The sequence below is a fragment of the Strigops habroptila genome, chromosome 2 (assembly GCF_004027225.2).
Source record: "Strigops habroptila isolate Jane chromosome 2, bStrHab1.2.pri, whole genome shotgun sequence".
Taxonomy (NCBI): Eukaryota; Metazoa; Chordata; class Aves; order Psittaciformes; family Psittacidae; genus Strigops; species Strigops habroptila.
Window position 1 is genome coordinate 21715939 of NC_044278.2, and position 17683 is coordinate 21733621.

General features: G+C 37.6%; 1 protein-coding gene across 4 annotated transcripts in view; it reads right to left on the reverse strand.

Moving 5' to 3' along the window:
- Positions 1-17683, reverse strand: part of SAMSN1 (SAM domain, SH3 domain and nuclear localization signals 1) — a 180092-nt gene that overhangs the window by 66774 nt on the left and 95635 nt on the right. For all 4 annotated transcript variants that reach the window (XM_030476184.1, XM_030476185.1, XM_030476183.1 and 1 more), the window contains exons 2-5: positions 13183-13272; positions 6572-6612; positions 4134-4171; positions 2616-2702 (exon numbers count right to left, since the gene is read on the reverse strand). In XM_030476184.1, coding sequence (XP_030332044.1) covers positions 2616-2702; positions 4134-4171; positions 6572-6612; positions 13183-13263 — 247 coding nt within the window. In that variant the 5' untranslated portion in view covers positions 13264-13272. The remainder of the gene's footprint in view (positions 1-2615; positions 2703-4133; positions 4172-6571; positions 6613-13182; positions 13273-17683) is intronic.

A 17683-nucleotide genomic window follows, 5' to 3' on the forward strand; every position in this document is an offset into this window, starting at 1 on the left:
GGACTTCTAGAAGCAGCATAACTCACGTCAAGCAGTGCTTATGCAACACCAGATTAACATAACTGGGTTGTTCCTGGTCCTCAGGCTAATTTTTTTTTCATCTCCTGCAGGCATCTCTGCACACTGTAGCCCTGTGCTCTGAAAGCTTACTCTAAAAATGAAGTCTTGAAGTGCTCAGCCCTTGCCCACACATCCTCTTAACATCTAGTCCAAAATAGTATTATTTGGTAGTTGTTTGCAGATGAATAACAAAGAACTGTGGGGCAACATATAGTGTCCTTAGCCTGAAAGCCTACATACAGTGATGCTGTTTTTAATGTAATTTTATTCAAAACCAAATGAACAACAGCACGTTATTAAAGCAAACCTTTGTGGTCCCCATAACCATGAGCTCTTTTGCTAGCCATAATAACATGCATCCACAATACTCTTCCATCTTGCTTAAATCAGCTCTTCAATCCACTGAAATATGGAACAGGGTATTTGGGTAAACAAACGAACAAACATGCAAAATATATCTGTAAGTTGCAGCGTTCTTTTCTCCCTAGTCTGGCAACGGGCACCAGTCACTTTACTGTTGAATGAATTGGGCGCGGCAGAGAATTAAGTCTGCTGACTCTGAGAGGTGTCAGCTCTTTTCTCTTTCACTCTGTAACACTCTTTTATGGAAGACCAATAACTGTGACTTGCATAGTCAACTTTTTCAATATTGATACTTTTAGGCAAATCTGGCACTGATGATTTGGGTTTGAGCTTGTGAGCAAAGACAGGTATTCCCACTATTGTGTCTGTGGGATATATATGTTTTTACTGCCTTATCAGTCTAGAAATCTGATTTTTGTAGCGGTAATACAGCAGCATTAAGGACCTAATCCAAAGGCTTCCAGTGTCAGTGGGTGTCTTTTAATTTAATTCAGTGAGATTTAGGTCAGGTCTGTGAATACAGCTCTGAATTAAGCAGAGAAGTCTATGCTGGCCACCACGTATGGCTTATTACATCTAACAGAAACTCGTATTATGCAACAGACTTGCAAACCTTGAAGAATTATCTCTGTTAAGAGAAAGGTTTGATCAATAGTGCCAAATTGATCAATAGTGATGATACACTGTAAATCTCCTTGCAATGGTTTTCACCACTGTGAAGGGGACTTCTGTTGAAATAGTTTTACTGCAGTAGGGGAAGGGAGAATTTTATTTAGCTGCCAGTTTTGCTTCCTGTTCCCTCTGGGCCCCTGCCCTTCAATTACAACACTTGTCAGCTTTTAAAATGCGCACAGCTTCTTTTGCATGCCTTGGATGTTTTAAAGGGTAAAAACATCTTGAGTAGAAAAGGCTCTGGAGGAAGGTCAAAAAGTTCTGCTTTCTCATTCAGCCTTTTTCCACCTCTAAACTGACAACCTCTGAAGTAGTTTGAGGAATCATTCCAAAATGCTTTTGGTTAAAAGTAAGGCTTGTCTGGAGAGAAATGCCTAATATTTCTTTCACCTATCATTACAACCTTTTCCCTTGAAAGACAATCAGACTTACTGAAGGTCCCTTCCCCCCTCATCAGTTCGTCACAAGATGATGAAATTCCTCTAAATTTTCCTGTCATTTTATCTCTTTGGTTCTGGTTCCAAGAAACCAAATTTGCCTATACATGGGCAATGCAATAGGTACTGCAATTTCAGATCTACTTTTCCAGCATTTCAGAGTTCATCTTCAAGTGCAGAAGTAAATGAAATCCAGAGGGGAAACTGCTGCCCTGCACTCTGCTTTCTTTGGCATATCAAGGTAACAGTGGAATCTCCTAACAGTGGATGACATCTAGACCATCTGTCCAGGAGATACTAAAAGTTCAGGGTATGGCCATCTTCACCATTTGTTGGCATAAGTAGAGACAAAACATGCATCCACTTTGATTTCACATATCCTGATTTCTGTTTCTGCTCAGCCTTGTCTGGTTTGGTCTGATTAGGCAACTATAACAGATCTAACCTTGACTTTAAAAGTACAAATACAAATTCCATTCCTGGAAGCAACATTAAGCGTTTTGATCTTTAGAAGTCCAGTTTGTGTTTAAATAGACAAGGTGACTGCTCACTTGTTCTCATAGTTATTTTAGTGAAGTTATACTGGTCAACTCTTAACAGTGTTACAAGTAACTTCCCGAATATTAGCTGTAAGGTTGTTTCAATAAAGTTGGTCAAAACAGGTCTAGAAAGAGAATTGGACAAAACAGTTGCCTACAAAATTTTGCCAACTCTCTTTTGCACATGTCACAAGAGCAGTGTAAAGTGTACAGGGAACATGGACTCCTACTATAGATTCATAGTAGAGTTGGCAAGCCCAATACAACATGACTATGGCAATTTACTGTAGTGGAAGTCTTGTTTGGCCCATGGACTACAGAGTGAGTTGCTCACTGAGTATGTTCTTAGCTTCCCAGTTTTAAGGTAAGCTTTATTTTAATAGCACTTTTTTTTTTCTTTTATCTTGAGGACAAGATTAATCCCAAAAGGACCTGGCAAATTATGTAGCTAGATTATTGGTGAAAAATGAGAAATTTTCCTAGATGCCCTTTTAAATACTTTGTGAAAAATGCAAAATCAGCTGAAATATGTTTTAGCAATTACCTTCAAGCTGACAGTGCCTTCTGATGTACGAATCATTCTCCAGCTTCCTGGAACCCTGCCAAAGTGTGCCATTCACATTTTTCCTGTCTAAAGCAAAAGCACAGAGAGCAGTCACCTAAATTCATAGCAAACCTGTGAAATAACAGGAACGTGTATAAAAATAGCATCAGAATGCAAATCAGTCAAGCTTGCGGAACACTGTAGCATCTGCTTAAACATGGAAATGAATCGATGATTTCACAATATAGGAAATTCAATGGATGGATGGTATTTATTGTGGGCAGACTTTAGGTTTTAATCTTTTCCTGCTGTCTAATACCTCATTTAACACTGTTTAAACCTGATCAGAATAATTGTTATCTTAACCCTTGTTTTAAGACCCAGAAACCCACAGAACACCTGTGCCTTTGTTTTGCTTCCAGGATTTGTATAAATATTATTGAATTTTACAATTAACAAGTTAGTGTGTTAGCAAGAAATAGCATCAAAGATGCCCACACATGCTCCAAGGCTAGTACTGTCTCAGCTTGAATGGCAGAAACTAGCTTGTCTTTGAGAACAAAATGGCCATTGTCCTGTTCCCCCAGTGAACTTCAAAGTGGTCATGCTTCATAACATATTGATAACTATTAAGGTATGGTGTTTTCTGGTTTGTTTTGTTGGTTTCTTTTTTTAATGTTGAGTTTGACTATGTTAGAAAATTTTCTTTTTGAAAGCACTTGTAGATTCTGTAGAGTTCTGGGAAGTCATTACAGCCTGACTGCTGTAGACCAGAAGATATTGTTCTACATGAAAGTCTTCCCAGTGCAGGGCTACAGAGTGAAGTCTTAACACAGGGAACTTTCATCTATCTGGGACACGTTGTTATGAAATATAGCTGCATCATTACAGGCAGATATAATAAACTTTTTACTCAGTAAGGACTAGATACAACAACTAAACCCAAACTCCAAAGAATAACTAATAGAATGTTAACTGGAAGCTCTCACTCAAAAAACAGGCATTCATCAGGTTTTAAGAAACTGATGATTATTTCCTATAGAAGGTTTACAAAATAGAACCCATTGAATCACAAGCGTGAATAAGAATATGCAGTATCAGGATGTGTTGAAAAAAAACCAACCCTGAATTTCTTCTTTGGTGAACTTTTTTGTGAAAGCTGAAGCAACGTAGTTTAGGGCATGGACCTGAATTTTATTAGATCAGAGACATTTCATTTTTTTTAATTGAAATGATTTGAAGAAATACTGGACATGCTGAGTATTTCTTATGCTGTCCCATAATATGTTCTTTAAATCTCAATTTGGCTTCTATGTTTAAATATTTGTTTTCAATATCTGCCTACAAATGTGTCTGTGGAAAGCAGGGCAAGGAGGAGAATATATTGATAGTTTAACTGCATTTTTTCCTTTCCTTTAAATTTGCTCCAACAACTGTAAAGCAAATCAGACCTTTAACTGAAGTTGTCTCTGTGAGATTAGCACAGATATACAGCAAATTACTTAAGCAGTTACTAACCAAATGCTTCATTTTCAGACATGGACTTCTGGATGGATCTAAAAGAATTAAAAGAATTTACCATTAGCTGAATATCAGAATGAAAAATTAAACCATACAATCAAATATGGGTATTTTCAAACTAATTCTTCAAAGCAGGACACAGGGATTTAGCTGTGCAGTTCCCACTGGCTTTCATTGGAGTTACCTGGCTTTTCTCATTCACTCAATCATCTACGCCCACATATCACACAAAACTCTGAAAGCTTCTGAGTTTTCATTCTCTAAAAATACATTATTCCAGTTTCTTTCTGGAATGAAGAATCAGGGAGCCCGTGAGGAAGAAAATAAGAGGTACTTTTCTTCAGGCATGATCTGAAGAGTCCTACAAGTTTTAGAAATTAGTGTCTGAAGTTTGGCAACGTAATAATGGATTGAACCAAAGAGCTACATATGAACATACTATCCCCACAACCTTGAGTGACACTGTATTGCCCAAATAAACCTTGAGCCTTTTGGACATTTACATCAAGGAATAGTCCCAACTCGTGCTTACACCTGTGGTCAGTGGTTTACAGATGATGACTTACAGAATATACTAATTTAACAGAAGAAAAAGAAGTCCTTGAATTAACAAAGACCTACCCTGTGAATTAATTTGTTTCACTTTAGCCATAAAAAACCCAATGGAGAGTAATTTAGGAGCTGGACGATGAAGCCAGGAGGTTATGCTAGATGAGACAAGAAACTCTCTAATCTGTGACAATGATCAGCAGAAGGGAAAGAGCACAGAAATTGAGATCCACCTCCCATCTAGGTGCTGAAGGTTTTCCTGAGCAAGAGGGTCCAACTGAACCATTGTCTTTTTTAGGAACTAGTCTGTAAGCATTAGCTCCTTTTGAAACCACTTGGATTTTTTTTCGCTTCCAGAGTTCCACAATTTAGTTCTTATTGTCTAAACAAGGCATACCTCTGTTCATTTCATTTGGTGCTTTCTTGTTGCCCATTTTAAGAAAAAGAGAATAATAATTCCTCTTTCACTTTCTCCATATCCACAGAAAAGCCAGTGTGAAAATCTCCATATTATCAGTGGGGATGTCATGCCAGGATGCTGATGGCTGGACATTCACAATGAAATAATTTTCATTACAAAAACTTCACATGTTGAGTGAAACTTTTTTCATCCAGTTTACTCTTTTTTTTTTTTTTTATTGATTAGTGAAATGATCTAGACAAACCTTGTAAATTCTGATAATTAATTTAGAATAAGCTTAGTTTTAGAACAGAATAGTTTTATTTGCATTGTAAGAAAGATTTGACACTATAGCTGCAGACTACTTTTTCTACTCCTGGGGCAGACTTAGTTCTGATCTAGGTGATTGCATCATATTTGGTAGAGCTTGGTACGGGAAACCTTGGGTAAGGCTTACAAAGTAGTTTGGCTTCCTTAAATATGTTAAAGAATGATGAGGAAACCGTGAATAATGGAATAATATTCACACTTTAATTAATGCAATTTTGGGATCATTTTCACAGGGCGCTGGCTGGTCATAGATAGCTGAGATCTCATAGCTCTGAGTGCATACATCTCTGTTTGCAGTTAATAAGTTACTAGTGTTTATGTCAGATGATCAGAAATAGATTAAAACTGTTACTTAAGACAAAGGATCTCTTGATTTTCTTTGAAATCTTCATCTATTTTGAAATTTCTCAGCAATAGATATAGATAACACTGATGTTCTAATTTTAGTGGAACCCCACCTAAAAATGAAGAAAAAAAAAAAAAATAATTCCAGGGATTTTCATGTCTGTCACAGCAGGCAGATAAGATCTGTCTCTATCATTCCATTAGGCAGGATTTCAGATTTTATCTGAAGGGGACCACTTCAGTAATGCAATAGCCTTTAATCTGAAGCCAACAAAGAATTTTCAAAAAAAGTTCTTCTGATACTAATATATATTAATCATTAGCCCAAACCATAGCACTGTGTCTTAATAAATGGATGCAAAGCATGATGTTGTCACAAATATACTTAATAAAATACAGTCTGCTTTATCTGAATAATTTTGCAAACTAATTTTTCACTTGGATTAAAAACACGAATAAAAAAAATTCTTCAGGAGATTATCAGGTCAATGATGCAAACGTTATAAAATAGGTTACCACTTCAATCTTTCAGAAAAGCAGACATATGGTTAAACCAAGCTCAGATTAACTGCGTTTGATTTTAGTTGTCCTTGTTCTGATATTTCGGAAGAAAGCTTTATGTACATGAAAAAATCATGGCAAAAAAGCTTTAGTAATGCGTTACAAGCATGTTACTTGCTTTCCAACTGCAATATTAATACATGTACTCTGTGAGAATTCAAGCAACACTGGCAAACATTGATAAAACAAGCATGCAAGGTACAGACAAATACAGTGAGACTGTGTAGACCTCAAACTGGTCTCAACTTACTTTCTTTTTTTGGTCACTGTGTTCTCAAATTCAGGAAATTCCTTTCAAAAAGATAGAGAAAAAAGTCTATGAAAATCAAAAATATTTAATTCAAATACAATATTTTCCTTGCTGGAAAGACACTGAATGATACACTTTTGATGAATGTTTTCAGTATCCACTAATATTTACAGTCTTTCTTTTTTCTGTAGCTGAAGCTATGGAGGACACAGTACGACAGAGAATATATGCAATTAAGTGTCCTGATTTAGGAGGCTTCACTATCCATGGCTCCCAAGAACCTGACAATGGTAATACCCCTGAAAAAACAAAGAACAACACTCTTACCCCAAAATGAATATCGTATTTCTTCCACAGAATGATTCTTTTACATTTTATGAGGATAAAATACCCACACATTACAATGGCATGTGGCTTTCTGAGAGGCACAGAAGGATGCAGACTCTGTAACCCCATTACATGCAGAGAAATGTGGAAGAGAGCAGGAAATTCTGCAAGTAAAATTAAAAGTTATGCATGTCAGCCTGGCAAAGCTCTGGGGGGCCCCGAACAAGAATCAAACACTGGCTTGGAAGTAAGATTACACAGCCCCCTAGGCCAAGTTTATATGTACCCTGACAAGAAGTGGGAAGGGAGATAAGAGTTACATGGGTGTTGAAAGAGTGAACAAAAGGGCGCCTTACTCTGCAAGTAATGCCAAAACATCTCACTGCATCTTTGCTATCACAGTTACCCTGGGACTTGAAGTTAATTTTAACTTTAAGAAAACCCGAGGATGTCATGCTAGGACAGAAGAGATCTCTGATCTATTTTGATATCTCCTGAGACAGAATATCAAAGCACTGTATCACTTTCATATCTATTTCTTCCAGCCTGGAAAGCAGAAACTGGGATAAAAATGTCCATGATGAATGCCACTTCAATCTGCTGTGCAACAAGAGACATTAAAAAAGCCCAACAAAACCATTCATTATTTTATAAATATGAAAACTTCAATGTATAGACCTATTTCTCATATTCTTATGTTTAATTTATTTCCTTTGTGTAATACAATCTAAATCTGCATGGCTCTGACCACAGTAATTTAAAAATGTCATCCAGGTTGCATGATGAAAATAAAAAACATGTACTAGACAAAATAATGTAAGCGCATAATTGAGCATTTTATATTTTTCTCCTTCTCTTGGTAAAACCCATCATAGATTATTTTTAAACTTCTTCAGGAGAGTGCAAGAAAAAAAGGCTGTTTTACTGCACTGAGATTATTTTAGCTGACTGTAGGAGGTACTGTTAACACCTGGATATTTGTGAATACTAATAATTTTGTGCAGTTTCCACAGATTTTTGGGTTTTTTAGCATGTGTGGATTAGTTCACAGACTCTGTGTGCAGATCAAGAGTATACAGAATTTATCACCTACTTTGAAATACTGCAAGCAATGTAAGATACATTTCTTGCTGAAAAACAAGTCAGCATTTTAGTCTTGGGACAAACCTTTTCAGTAGCTCTAAAGAAATGACTAGATGAGGTGCACTGGCACATGGAGAAGTTGAAAAATGTTGAAAAGGTGATTTTAAGGCTCCTTTTAAAGGGTAGTGTCAACATCTCATTAAAAAATATCAAGTATTTGATTTCAAAGAAGCTTGTTAGAGGAAGCGTTATGCGTGGAGGTCAGAGACCAAAGGATATTGTAAGTTAGAATCTGTATATGATCCAGGGCAAAAATTGGAGACAGGGCCCCCTCTAAACCACAGTGTGGCCATATACCTGGAAAGACTATTAATTTTTATCTCCACATGCCAAACACCTGGTATGGAACATGTATTGTAGGTTTAATCTTTTGCTCCACGATTTGACACCAATGCTTCAGCATCAGTTTCTTAAAATCCAGCAAAAGATGTATATATGGCACAACATAATACATTAAGGCAATACTGATGTGAGTTCACTGATTGTCAGAGGATGCAGTGCCACAGTGAAAAATGATAGTGGGTTTAAATGGTCACTTAAAAATGGCACCTTTTATACAACGCATCTCTTCCTGCTATGTCTGAAGCAGCTGGCTAAATTGGGCATCCTGGTTTCAGCTGGGATAGAGTTAATTTTCTTCCTGGTAGCTGGTGCAGTGCTGTGTTTTGGCTTTAGTCTGACTAAATGACAACTCACTGACGTTTTAGTTGTTGCTAAGTAGTGCTTAACCTGATCAAGGACTTTTCAGTCTCCTCCGGTGAGGAGGGACACAAGAAGATGAGAGGAAGTACAGCCAGGATGTCTGGCCTGAACTGTTGTTGTACATTGGGTACAATAATAAATTATTCTTGTTTGTACTTTTTTTTTTTTATAAGTATGTTTTCAGTATTTGACTACACTTAAAATTGCATATAACTAAAACTAGAAATTAAGCAATTTTGAAATTTTTTCTTTTTCCTAGAATATAAATTAAGGTCAATCTAGACTCTACTCTCCACATTCTCCGAAGTGCATAATTACCTTGTTTATGGGAACAGTTCTTTCTTTCCCTATCCCCAATATGAACAATCTGTTTCCTAGAAACAAACTGCACATGTTGACATTCAGCATTATGAAATTATTAATAAAGTCCTTTCCTCCCTGCTTTTACCAGATAACTCTGAATTAAAGAATTGAATGAGTCCCTCTGGTGTTTACAAGCCCGTTGAGAAAGCTAGAGCTCTTGAGTCTGTTCAGACTTGCAAACAGGAAGATGATCATTTCAGATAACTAGCTCTCTTCTTTCCCTCACTGGAATCAAATGCCAATTATAACATTACAGATTAAAGCAGGTATCATGACTGATTGTGGTTTTCTTGGCAATAACTTAGAAAGACTGATAAATTATTTGGCACTTTTCTGATGTACAGGGTGGTCGATCATATCATGGTCAGCAGTTGAAAAATATGTGCATCTCATGACGTTGGGTGATTGCAACCTGACAGGAAATATATGAAAACAGTTTTAATACTGAAGACTCTTTTCTTGAGGAGCTTCAGACAGCTCGTAAGGTAGAAGACTGTAACACCAAGCTACAAGAGGAAGAAATTCAGTTTCCCAGTTAGTAGCATAGCTACAGGCAAAGAGTATCTGCCTGATTGATTACATACTGTTGGGTACCAGCTGTTTCTGAGGAAGGTCCAGTTCAGCTTTGCTGTGCATAAGGTTCAAAAGCAACTCCACAAACCTACTTTTTCCTTTCTGTCTCAGAATATTACTGAAGCTGAGCAACAGGCAAAGTAAACAAAGTGTTAACAGACCAATTCTCTGGGAGGATTAATATCAAAAGGCAAAAGTGGGTGACAGACACAAGACAGTACCACAGGAAAACCTTGAGTGGAAGGATCCAAGGCAAAACATTTTGCATACTAAATAGGTCTTCTGAATTATGTGAAGGAGAACAGTGTACATGAAAGAGAGCTTATTCTTCAGCCAGCATATGGCATCAGGGCAAATATTTGGCCAGGAGCAAAAATAATCATGGTTCAAAAGATATCCATAGAGTATGTTCACTGAATTATGTCCTCCACAGTGACCTCCTTCAGTGACCATAGTACCCTATATTTCCCATGTCTCCAGAAGAATGTCACAGCTCAGCTATGATTAGGACAAATCACAAGAGACAAGATTATTGCAAGAAAATAACTACCTTGCTGCAGTATAATGAAAAATTTCCTCTAGCCCTAGCCTCCGTTTTTTAAGTTGAGGGGAGCAGACCTTGAACTCCTGTCCTGTTGATTTCTGAAGACGTATAGAAAAAAAGAAGGGGCAAAGCCTCCTATGGAGGAAATGTGCTGTGCCAGGTTGCTCCACCCCAGGAGATTTAACAGCTCTGTGGAATCTGCATGGCCATGGTTCAGCCAACCATTTAAACATACACTTGAGCCCATACCTACTTAGCAGTGCACTTAAGTATGTGCATTACTGAATAATGATAGATGGCTAAATCAGGGCCTGAGGGAGCCAATAATGTTCTGAATTTATCATGCTGTGGGGCTGCCCTGCAGCCTGGAACCAAGTGACGGAATTAAAAATGGGAGAGAAGTACAAATGGGCTCAGTTAATAAGCTTAACGGCTTCATCCAAGGTGTAGGTCTAATAACTCACATGCTAGAAATAGCAGATAAGATTACACATAGTCCCTTGGCCTTCGTGACATTTTTCAGTAGGTCCTACTGCTGACACGTCACCACTAATCTTGTTTTCCATTTCTAGAGAGTATTTTATAAATAATCATGTTGATTCTACAGCCAGCACAGTGACACAGCATCCAGCCGTTATTTTTAGTTAAGTGCTGAGCTGAATATTCTCTCAAAACAGAACAAAATAAACCCCACAGCTAGTCTTAAAAAGCTTCTTGTTAGTATCTAGTGAGCCAACAGTTTGCTTACCCATTCAGCATTGCTTTTAATAATGATGAAATTTAAACTTAGTAATGACTAAATGTGCCACCACTAAAAAAAAAATCACCTTTAGGATAACAGAAATGTATGATAAGCAGAAACCAAAGTTCTGTATTCTTCTATTCATTGCTGTACATGTATCTTCATAGATTATGCAGTGCTATCCCACAAAACCAGCACTGAGCAATGTGAAAAATGTTTTGCTACAATTTATTCAGATTAACATGCAGGATTTTCTAATCCTACACTACTAGCAAAATCTGCTTCTCTAGGCTGGCTCAATGAAAATAAAGTTCTGTATTGGATGGCTTGATTACTTTTATTTAGCCAAAAAATTCATAAAGCCTAACTTTATACTTATATAACGAAGAGTCTGAAATAATGCTGCCAAATCAGAAACCAGAACAAACCAAAAAAAGCCAGAAACAAAAAGCCTGACATAAATGTTCACTGTATTTTCAATTTCTAGTCTTACACATCCTGAAAACCATAGCAAAGCACAGTGCTATGAATGTGTCTTTGCCATATCTTGACAAGATAAAGGATAATTTCTGGTAGTTATCTATTGCAAAGCATATTAGGACATCATATGTCGCATGCTGTGTACAAACCAGAAGGCAAAATCTGCTTTTAATTTTCATTTTACTTTTTCTAAATACTGTTGCTACCAGAGAAACATCTATTGGACCAGGAAAAATTAGTGTGGTTGTTGTTAACTATTAAGTTGTGTTGTAGTCACAGCAAAGTGGAAAAAGACTGAATGGATGTAGGAGCTGAACTATAATGTCCACCTTTGTTAGTAGAATGGCATGTTCCAACACAGTTGTGTAACACAGCCCTAGCCAAATAGCTAGAGCCTTATACAGCTGAAATACTACAAGCATGATAGGATCAGGTTACAGCTATATTTCACAACCATGATAAAACACACTTAGCTTGAACAGTGTAGAGGAGGCTTATTCTTATACTAACAAGGTCACAACCTGATAATAGGGGAAAACCTGCCACACAGGATAGCATCTCCCAGCTACTGCAGTAAAATTATAATGTAGGCACGTTTCGGAGCCCAGACGCATAGATCTGTGCCAATGCTATCAGGAATCATCTTGAGATCTCTGCCCTGCTACGCTCTCAAAACCAGGACCATTATATAAAGCACCATGGTGATTATCTGGAAGAGAAGGACATGCACAGACAGAGATGGCTGAAGCAGAAGGGTCCAAGAAGAACAAGTTATTTCGATTCCTTTAAGAATTTCACAAGTGCATGCCACGATTCCCAAGCCATTTTTCTATCCCACCAGCACTTTCTTCATGGAAGTTCTGTGTTCAAACCTGCTTTGTGATATTGCAAAACCAGCAGTCCCATAGGTACACGGTACCTAACCCAGAGCGCATATGGGTAAAGCTTGGCATAATTTTTGAAGTGAGGACAGTCTCTCTTCTTCAAATAATGAACATCATGTTTTCTCTTTATTCCTTCACCGGACAGCACCATATATTGCTATAGATAGAGATAGTAATTCTAAATGAAGGAGCATTGTAAAACAGAAAACAGAGATTATTAAATGAAAAAGATTATGAAATTTAATATACTATGTTAAAGTATTTGTCAAATCCTCAATGATATATTATACCAATACCATACCAATAATAAAGGATTAAACTGGGTAACATTATTTGGGAAGAAAAAAACCCCAACAGAACACAACCTCCTTCACATGTTTGCCTAATGAGGTCTTGTAAAATGTAAAGGTTATTCCAGATGCCATCAGTTACAAAATGTATACAACTCACACTTTAGAAATGCATTTTTTAATTAATAAAAAGGACAAAGACACCAATAGTATATTGGTAGAGACAAACTCTTCTAATACCTGTACCCAGCATTTTCATATGCTATTACTTGCAAAGAGAAATTCCCTCACACACTGAAGCTGCACTAATCTCACTTTGCTGCTAGCTGTATAGAAACTCATGACCTGTTTTTCAAGTGTGCTTGTTAAGACTGGACAGAAAGCAGGTCATTGGCTCTAAAGAGCCTGAATAGTTTAAACTGGCAGTTAAGCCAGATGAACACACATGTGCCCACATACAGAGTAATAGTTTTTTGCAAAATACATTGCATACTTTGCAATGAAATTTTACTTACCAAAGACATAGACCTATCAGGTGGTCCACAGTTTACATGCATACTCACAGGAGTGCTAGCGCGGCTGTCAGTAGTAGTCATATGCTGGGGTTCTTGATGTTCTGGGACAGGCTCATACAAGCTGTCCATTGAGCCCTCCTAAAATACATTTAAACAGATTTTCAAAGATGAACACTTGGAAACACATTGAAGTAACAGCAATTAAAAAAGCAAGCAGTTTCTGTGATTTACAAAATGGAGAGAGATTTCCCTTCCCTGTCTTTTGAAATAATTTACTTACTTCTTTCTCTGAAATAGCAAGTAGAAATTGATCATAGTAAGTACCCAAATGCTGGATTTTACACTATCATGGATTAGATTGCACAGATTCACAGGGGTAAAACTGAGCGCACAGCAAAATTGAATATTATCTGTTAAGAAGGAGTAAAATCAGCTGTGTATTTCCACCTGAACACTACATGAACATTTCTGTGAAAACTATAAACATGAAAATTTCTATATGAACTATAAAAATGTTTCCTAGTTAGTCTAGAAATGAAAATAAATTCCATTTGCATTCAACTTTTTTAACTCTATATAATAATGCACATGTAAGGGTTCTTTTTCTCCAACTGCCAAGAATATAAGCTTTTTAACAGAAACTAAGATTTTCACATTTATCCCACAACTCAAAGAGCCAGGATTACATATCCGTGCCACTATTACATAATTCAAGAGTTAAATGAAAGCAGATGGCAAAACTAAAGAAACTCTTAACTAATGATCCTAGATTCTAGATGTTGCCACTTTGATCTGCACTGAATATTTTCCCAATGAATTTTGATTACTGATTTTAACTGCAGTAATTAAGGAATAAATCAAATTCATAGCAGTATGACTTACAGTAGAGCAACACCGTTGAAATTAACATGGTATATTATTATTAAAAAGCATTTGTTCTTCTAGTAGAGAAAATAAACACAGATGTATATTTGAAGTTATATTGTTAATACATAAAATTTTACAGGCAATATTATTGACTGGTGAAACAGCAGTTCAAAGATACGATTAATTTTTGCAACCACTGTATTTATCTATGGTTCTTTATTTGCTTCAGTCTACTAGAGTCTTGATAACCCAAGATAAATGTTGTGGGAGAAATATTACAGTTTGAACCTCTTGAAAATACTCAAGTTGTATACCAGAGTTTATTCTAGGAACTAAGGAGCTAATGCTTCCTGGGAAAGTGGCACACAGCTTACAAAGCTCCCTACACATGGCTGGGCTTCTAACAGCCATCTGAGCCTGGGTTTTGACAACAACTGTGTTTATTCTTAAGAATAGTGTTTTTTCTTGCTGTAACTATGTTGCCAAGTAGCAATGATGGTTCAGACTTCCAGTCTGAAGTTGTGGATTGAGCATTTCTGGACAGCAATGATGAGCTTAAAATCTTGTTGCACACTTCCAGGATTGTGCAATGTACCATGTAACCATATACTTCTCCCTCAATAGGGAATAATACAGGACTTTGATGAAGAGGTATTTAATAGAAGTGTAAAAGAGAACTTTTGTGAAAGAGAGAATGTGAGAGAGAGGAGACAGAAAAGAAAGGGCAAGGAAGAGTGAAGGAAAAAAAAGAGGTTAGATGGGGAACAGAGATGGGGGAAGAGAAGAAAAGGAGATAGACAAAGGGAGAAAAGAGCATAAGGGGTAGCATGTGGGAATGAGTGCTCAAGAAAGGGAAAGAGGGAGGATGTGAGAAATAAATGAGAGAAAGCTCATGTGAGAAAGATGGAGTGCAAGGGTACAAGAAAGGGAAAGCGTGTAAGAAAAAGCAAGTACATGAAAAAAGAGCAAGTGCATATGAAAAGGAAAAGGCATGAGGAGTTGTAATGCATAAAAGATAATGAAGGCATGAGAAAGAGGATGCATGAAGAAGTAGAGCATGTGAGAAAGCATGAGTGTGCACAAGAAAGAATACAAGAAAAAGTGAGTGCACAAGGAAAAGTAAGTAGACAGAAAAGAGAGCAGGTGAAGAGGAGAAAGGAAGAAGCAAGATAGGAAGGAAGAGAGCAGGAACGTGAACATGGACAAGAAAGTGAGCAAAACAGCATAGGCATGAAAAAGAGTGAGTGCATGCATGCAACAGTGTGTGAGAAAGACCACGCAGGAATCAAGAAATAGTGCATAAAAAAGAGAATGTGTTGAAAAGTGCAAGAAAGAGATGGTATGAGGAAGAAAGGGAGCATGAGAGTGTGGGAAAGTGAGTGCACAGTTGCAGTAAAGACCACAGGGTCACAAGAAAGAGTGCAAGGTTGTGAGAAAGAAAGTGAAGGTGGAACAAAGAAACCAGGCATGAGAAAGAGAGCAAGGGCATGAGAAACGGAGTGGGCATGAGAAAGAGTATACCAATGCCCTGAAAGAGCAATTGTGCAAGGAAAAGTCAACATGAATGAGAAAAGAGTGTGAGCATGACAGGAGCGGGGAAGAGAGAAAGAGTGAGAGAGAAGGAGCAAAATAGAAAGGAGGAGCAAAAGCTAAATCAAGTGATAAAGAGGGATGGTGAGACCAAGTGCAAGAAAGAGGGAGGACACAAAAGATGCAAGGCCACAAGAAGAGGGGACACTCCAGAAAGGGATTGCATAAGAAATAAAGAGGGAGACAGCACAAGGAGAGGGAGTGCAGGGGGTGGTGAGGGGCAGAGAAATGAAGTGAGAAAGCAAACATGGAGGTGTGAAAAGAATCAAGAAAATGGTTGTGAGAACGGGTGTGAGAGCACAAGAAAGTAGGCATGAGAAAAATCAAGGGCATGAGAAAAGGAGAGGGTATGAGAAAGTATGCCTGCATGCAAGAAAGAGTAAGCATGTGAGAAAGTAAGTGCGGGTGAGAGAGAGAATAAAACTGTAAGTTTGGGTGGAAAAGGGAGAGAGCACATGAGAGGGAATTATCGCCAAAAGGAAGATGCTCTTGTGTGAAAGAGCAAGCATAAGGGCACAGGAAAGGGTGGGTGCAAGAAAGGGCAGTGTTGAGGGCAAGAGAGAATGAGAGCACAAGAAAGCAAATGCACAGGGAAGAGCAAGAGTGTGAGAAGGGCAAGAGCATGAGAAAGGGCAAGTACTTGAGAAAGGAAGTGTTCATAGAAAGTGCAAGCATACATGAGAAAGGGCGCAAGGAAGTGCACATGTGAAAGAAAAACAAGAAAGAGTGCAAGAAAGAAGGAGGAAGACAGAGAATATGAGAGAGTGCTGGGAAAATAAAAAGAGTGGGAAAGAATAAGCAGGCATGAGGAAGCAAGCATGAGGGGATGAGAAAAATGGAGTGCAACGGTGCAAGAAAGGGTGTGAGGTCACAAGAAAGGGCACAGTGATGTTAAATAGGAAACACTGGCACAAGAAAAAATGTGATGGGCTGAGAAAAGGAGCAGGCACAACTTTTGAAGCCCTTTGCATCAGAGTTTTATGGGAAAAATTATCCTAGTTCAGATCTAGGAGAAAATAATGGTGTGTAGCTCTTCTCTTTTCACGATATTATTATCATGGCATGTAGAGACTAGATCCATCAAAAGGCAGAGAGGGGAGCATTTAGTAATGCAGTCATGTCATTCTCCAGCTCAGTGTTTACATGTGAATTCCTGTGTATGGTGGGATGATGGTAATCCAGCTAAAATGAACAAGGAATATATGAAGATGATTACATGGGAAGCACTACAAAGCTCAATCACTCAGATCTCTCCTACTCACACTACACATTAGAGGATGGTCTTTCCACATTCAGGTAATCCCTCTTTGTTAAAACAGACATTTTTAAGTCAAATCAGTTTCTAAGTAGCATCACATCCCAACAGCCATAGCAGGATTAGCATCTTTCTATTTACATTATGGATTCTTTCCTTCTAATTAATAACTTATCTATTACACTACTTTTACTAATACTTACTTTCTCTACATCTTGCACCATAGAAACATTAGTTTTCAGTGCCATGGCTTTTTCAGTTTATAACATTAGAAGTAATATATTTTACATTGTGCTAACAGCACATCCTTAAACCAACTATCAAAATAAAATATATAACTAGTTCAATGCTACTGAAAATCTCTAAGACAATTAGACTTTCACTTGGTACTTAACTTTATGCTTTACTAGCAAAATTGATGGTTAGCAAGCTACCATAGGGAAGAGAAATAGACAAATGCAAAGGATCTTAATTGGCTCAAACCCTAACATCAGTGCTCAACTTGAATAACTGATCTGAGCAACCCTGTGATTAGGAGTGTTGTGTCCTTTCTCTACTGCCCTTCTTACACAGGTTTCTGATATACAAGATGTCAGCACCTCCTAAGTATATGAAATTCTTCCCCGACTTCATTAGTTCCATTACTAATGCCACTGTTCACTGCCAAGGAAGGTAGGATCTACTCTTTAAGTATTACCTTGTGTAAGTCTTTCATGCTCCCCACATGCACTTTCTTATGAAGACTTCATTGAAATTCAGTTTTCCTTTGAAACAGAAATACATCTGGCTGCATCTCCCAGTAAATGAAGTGATGGGCAAGAATGAACCAGTGTACTC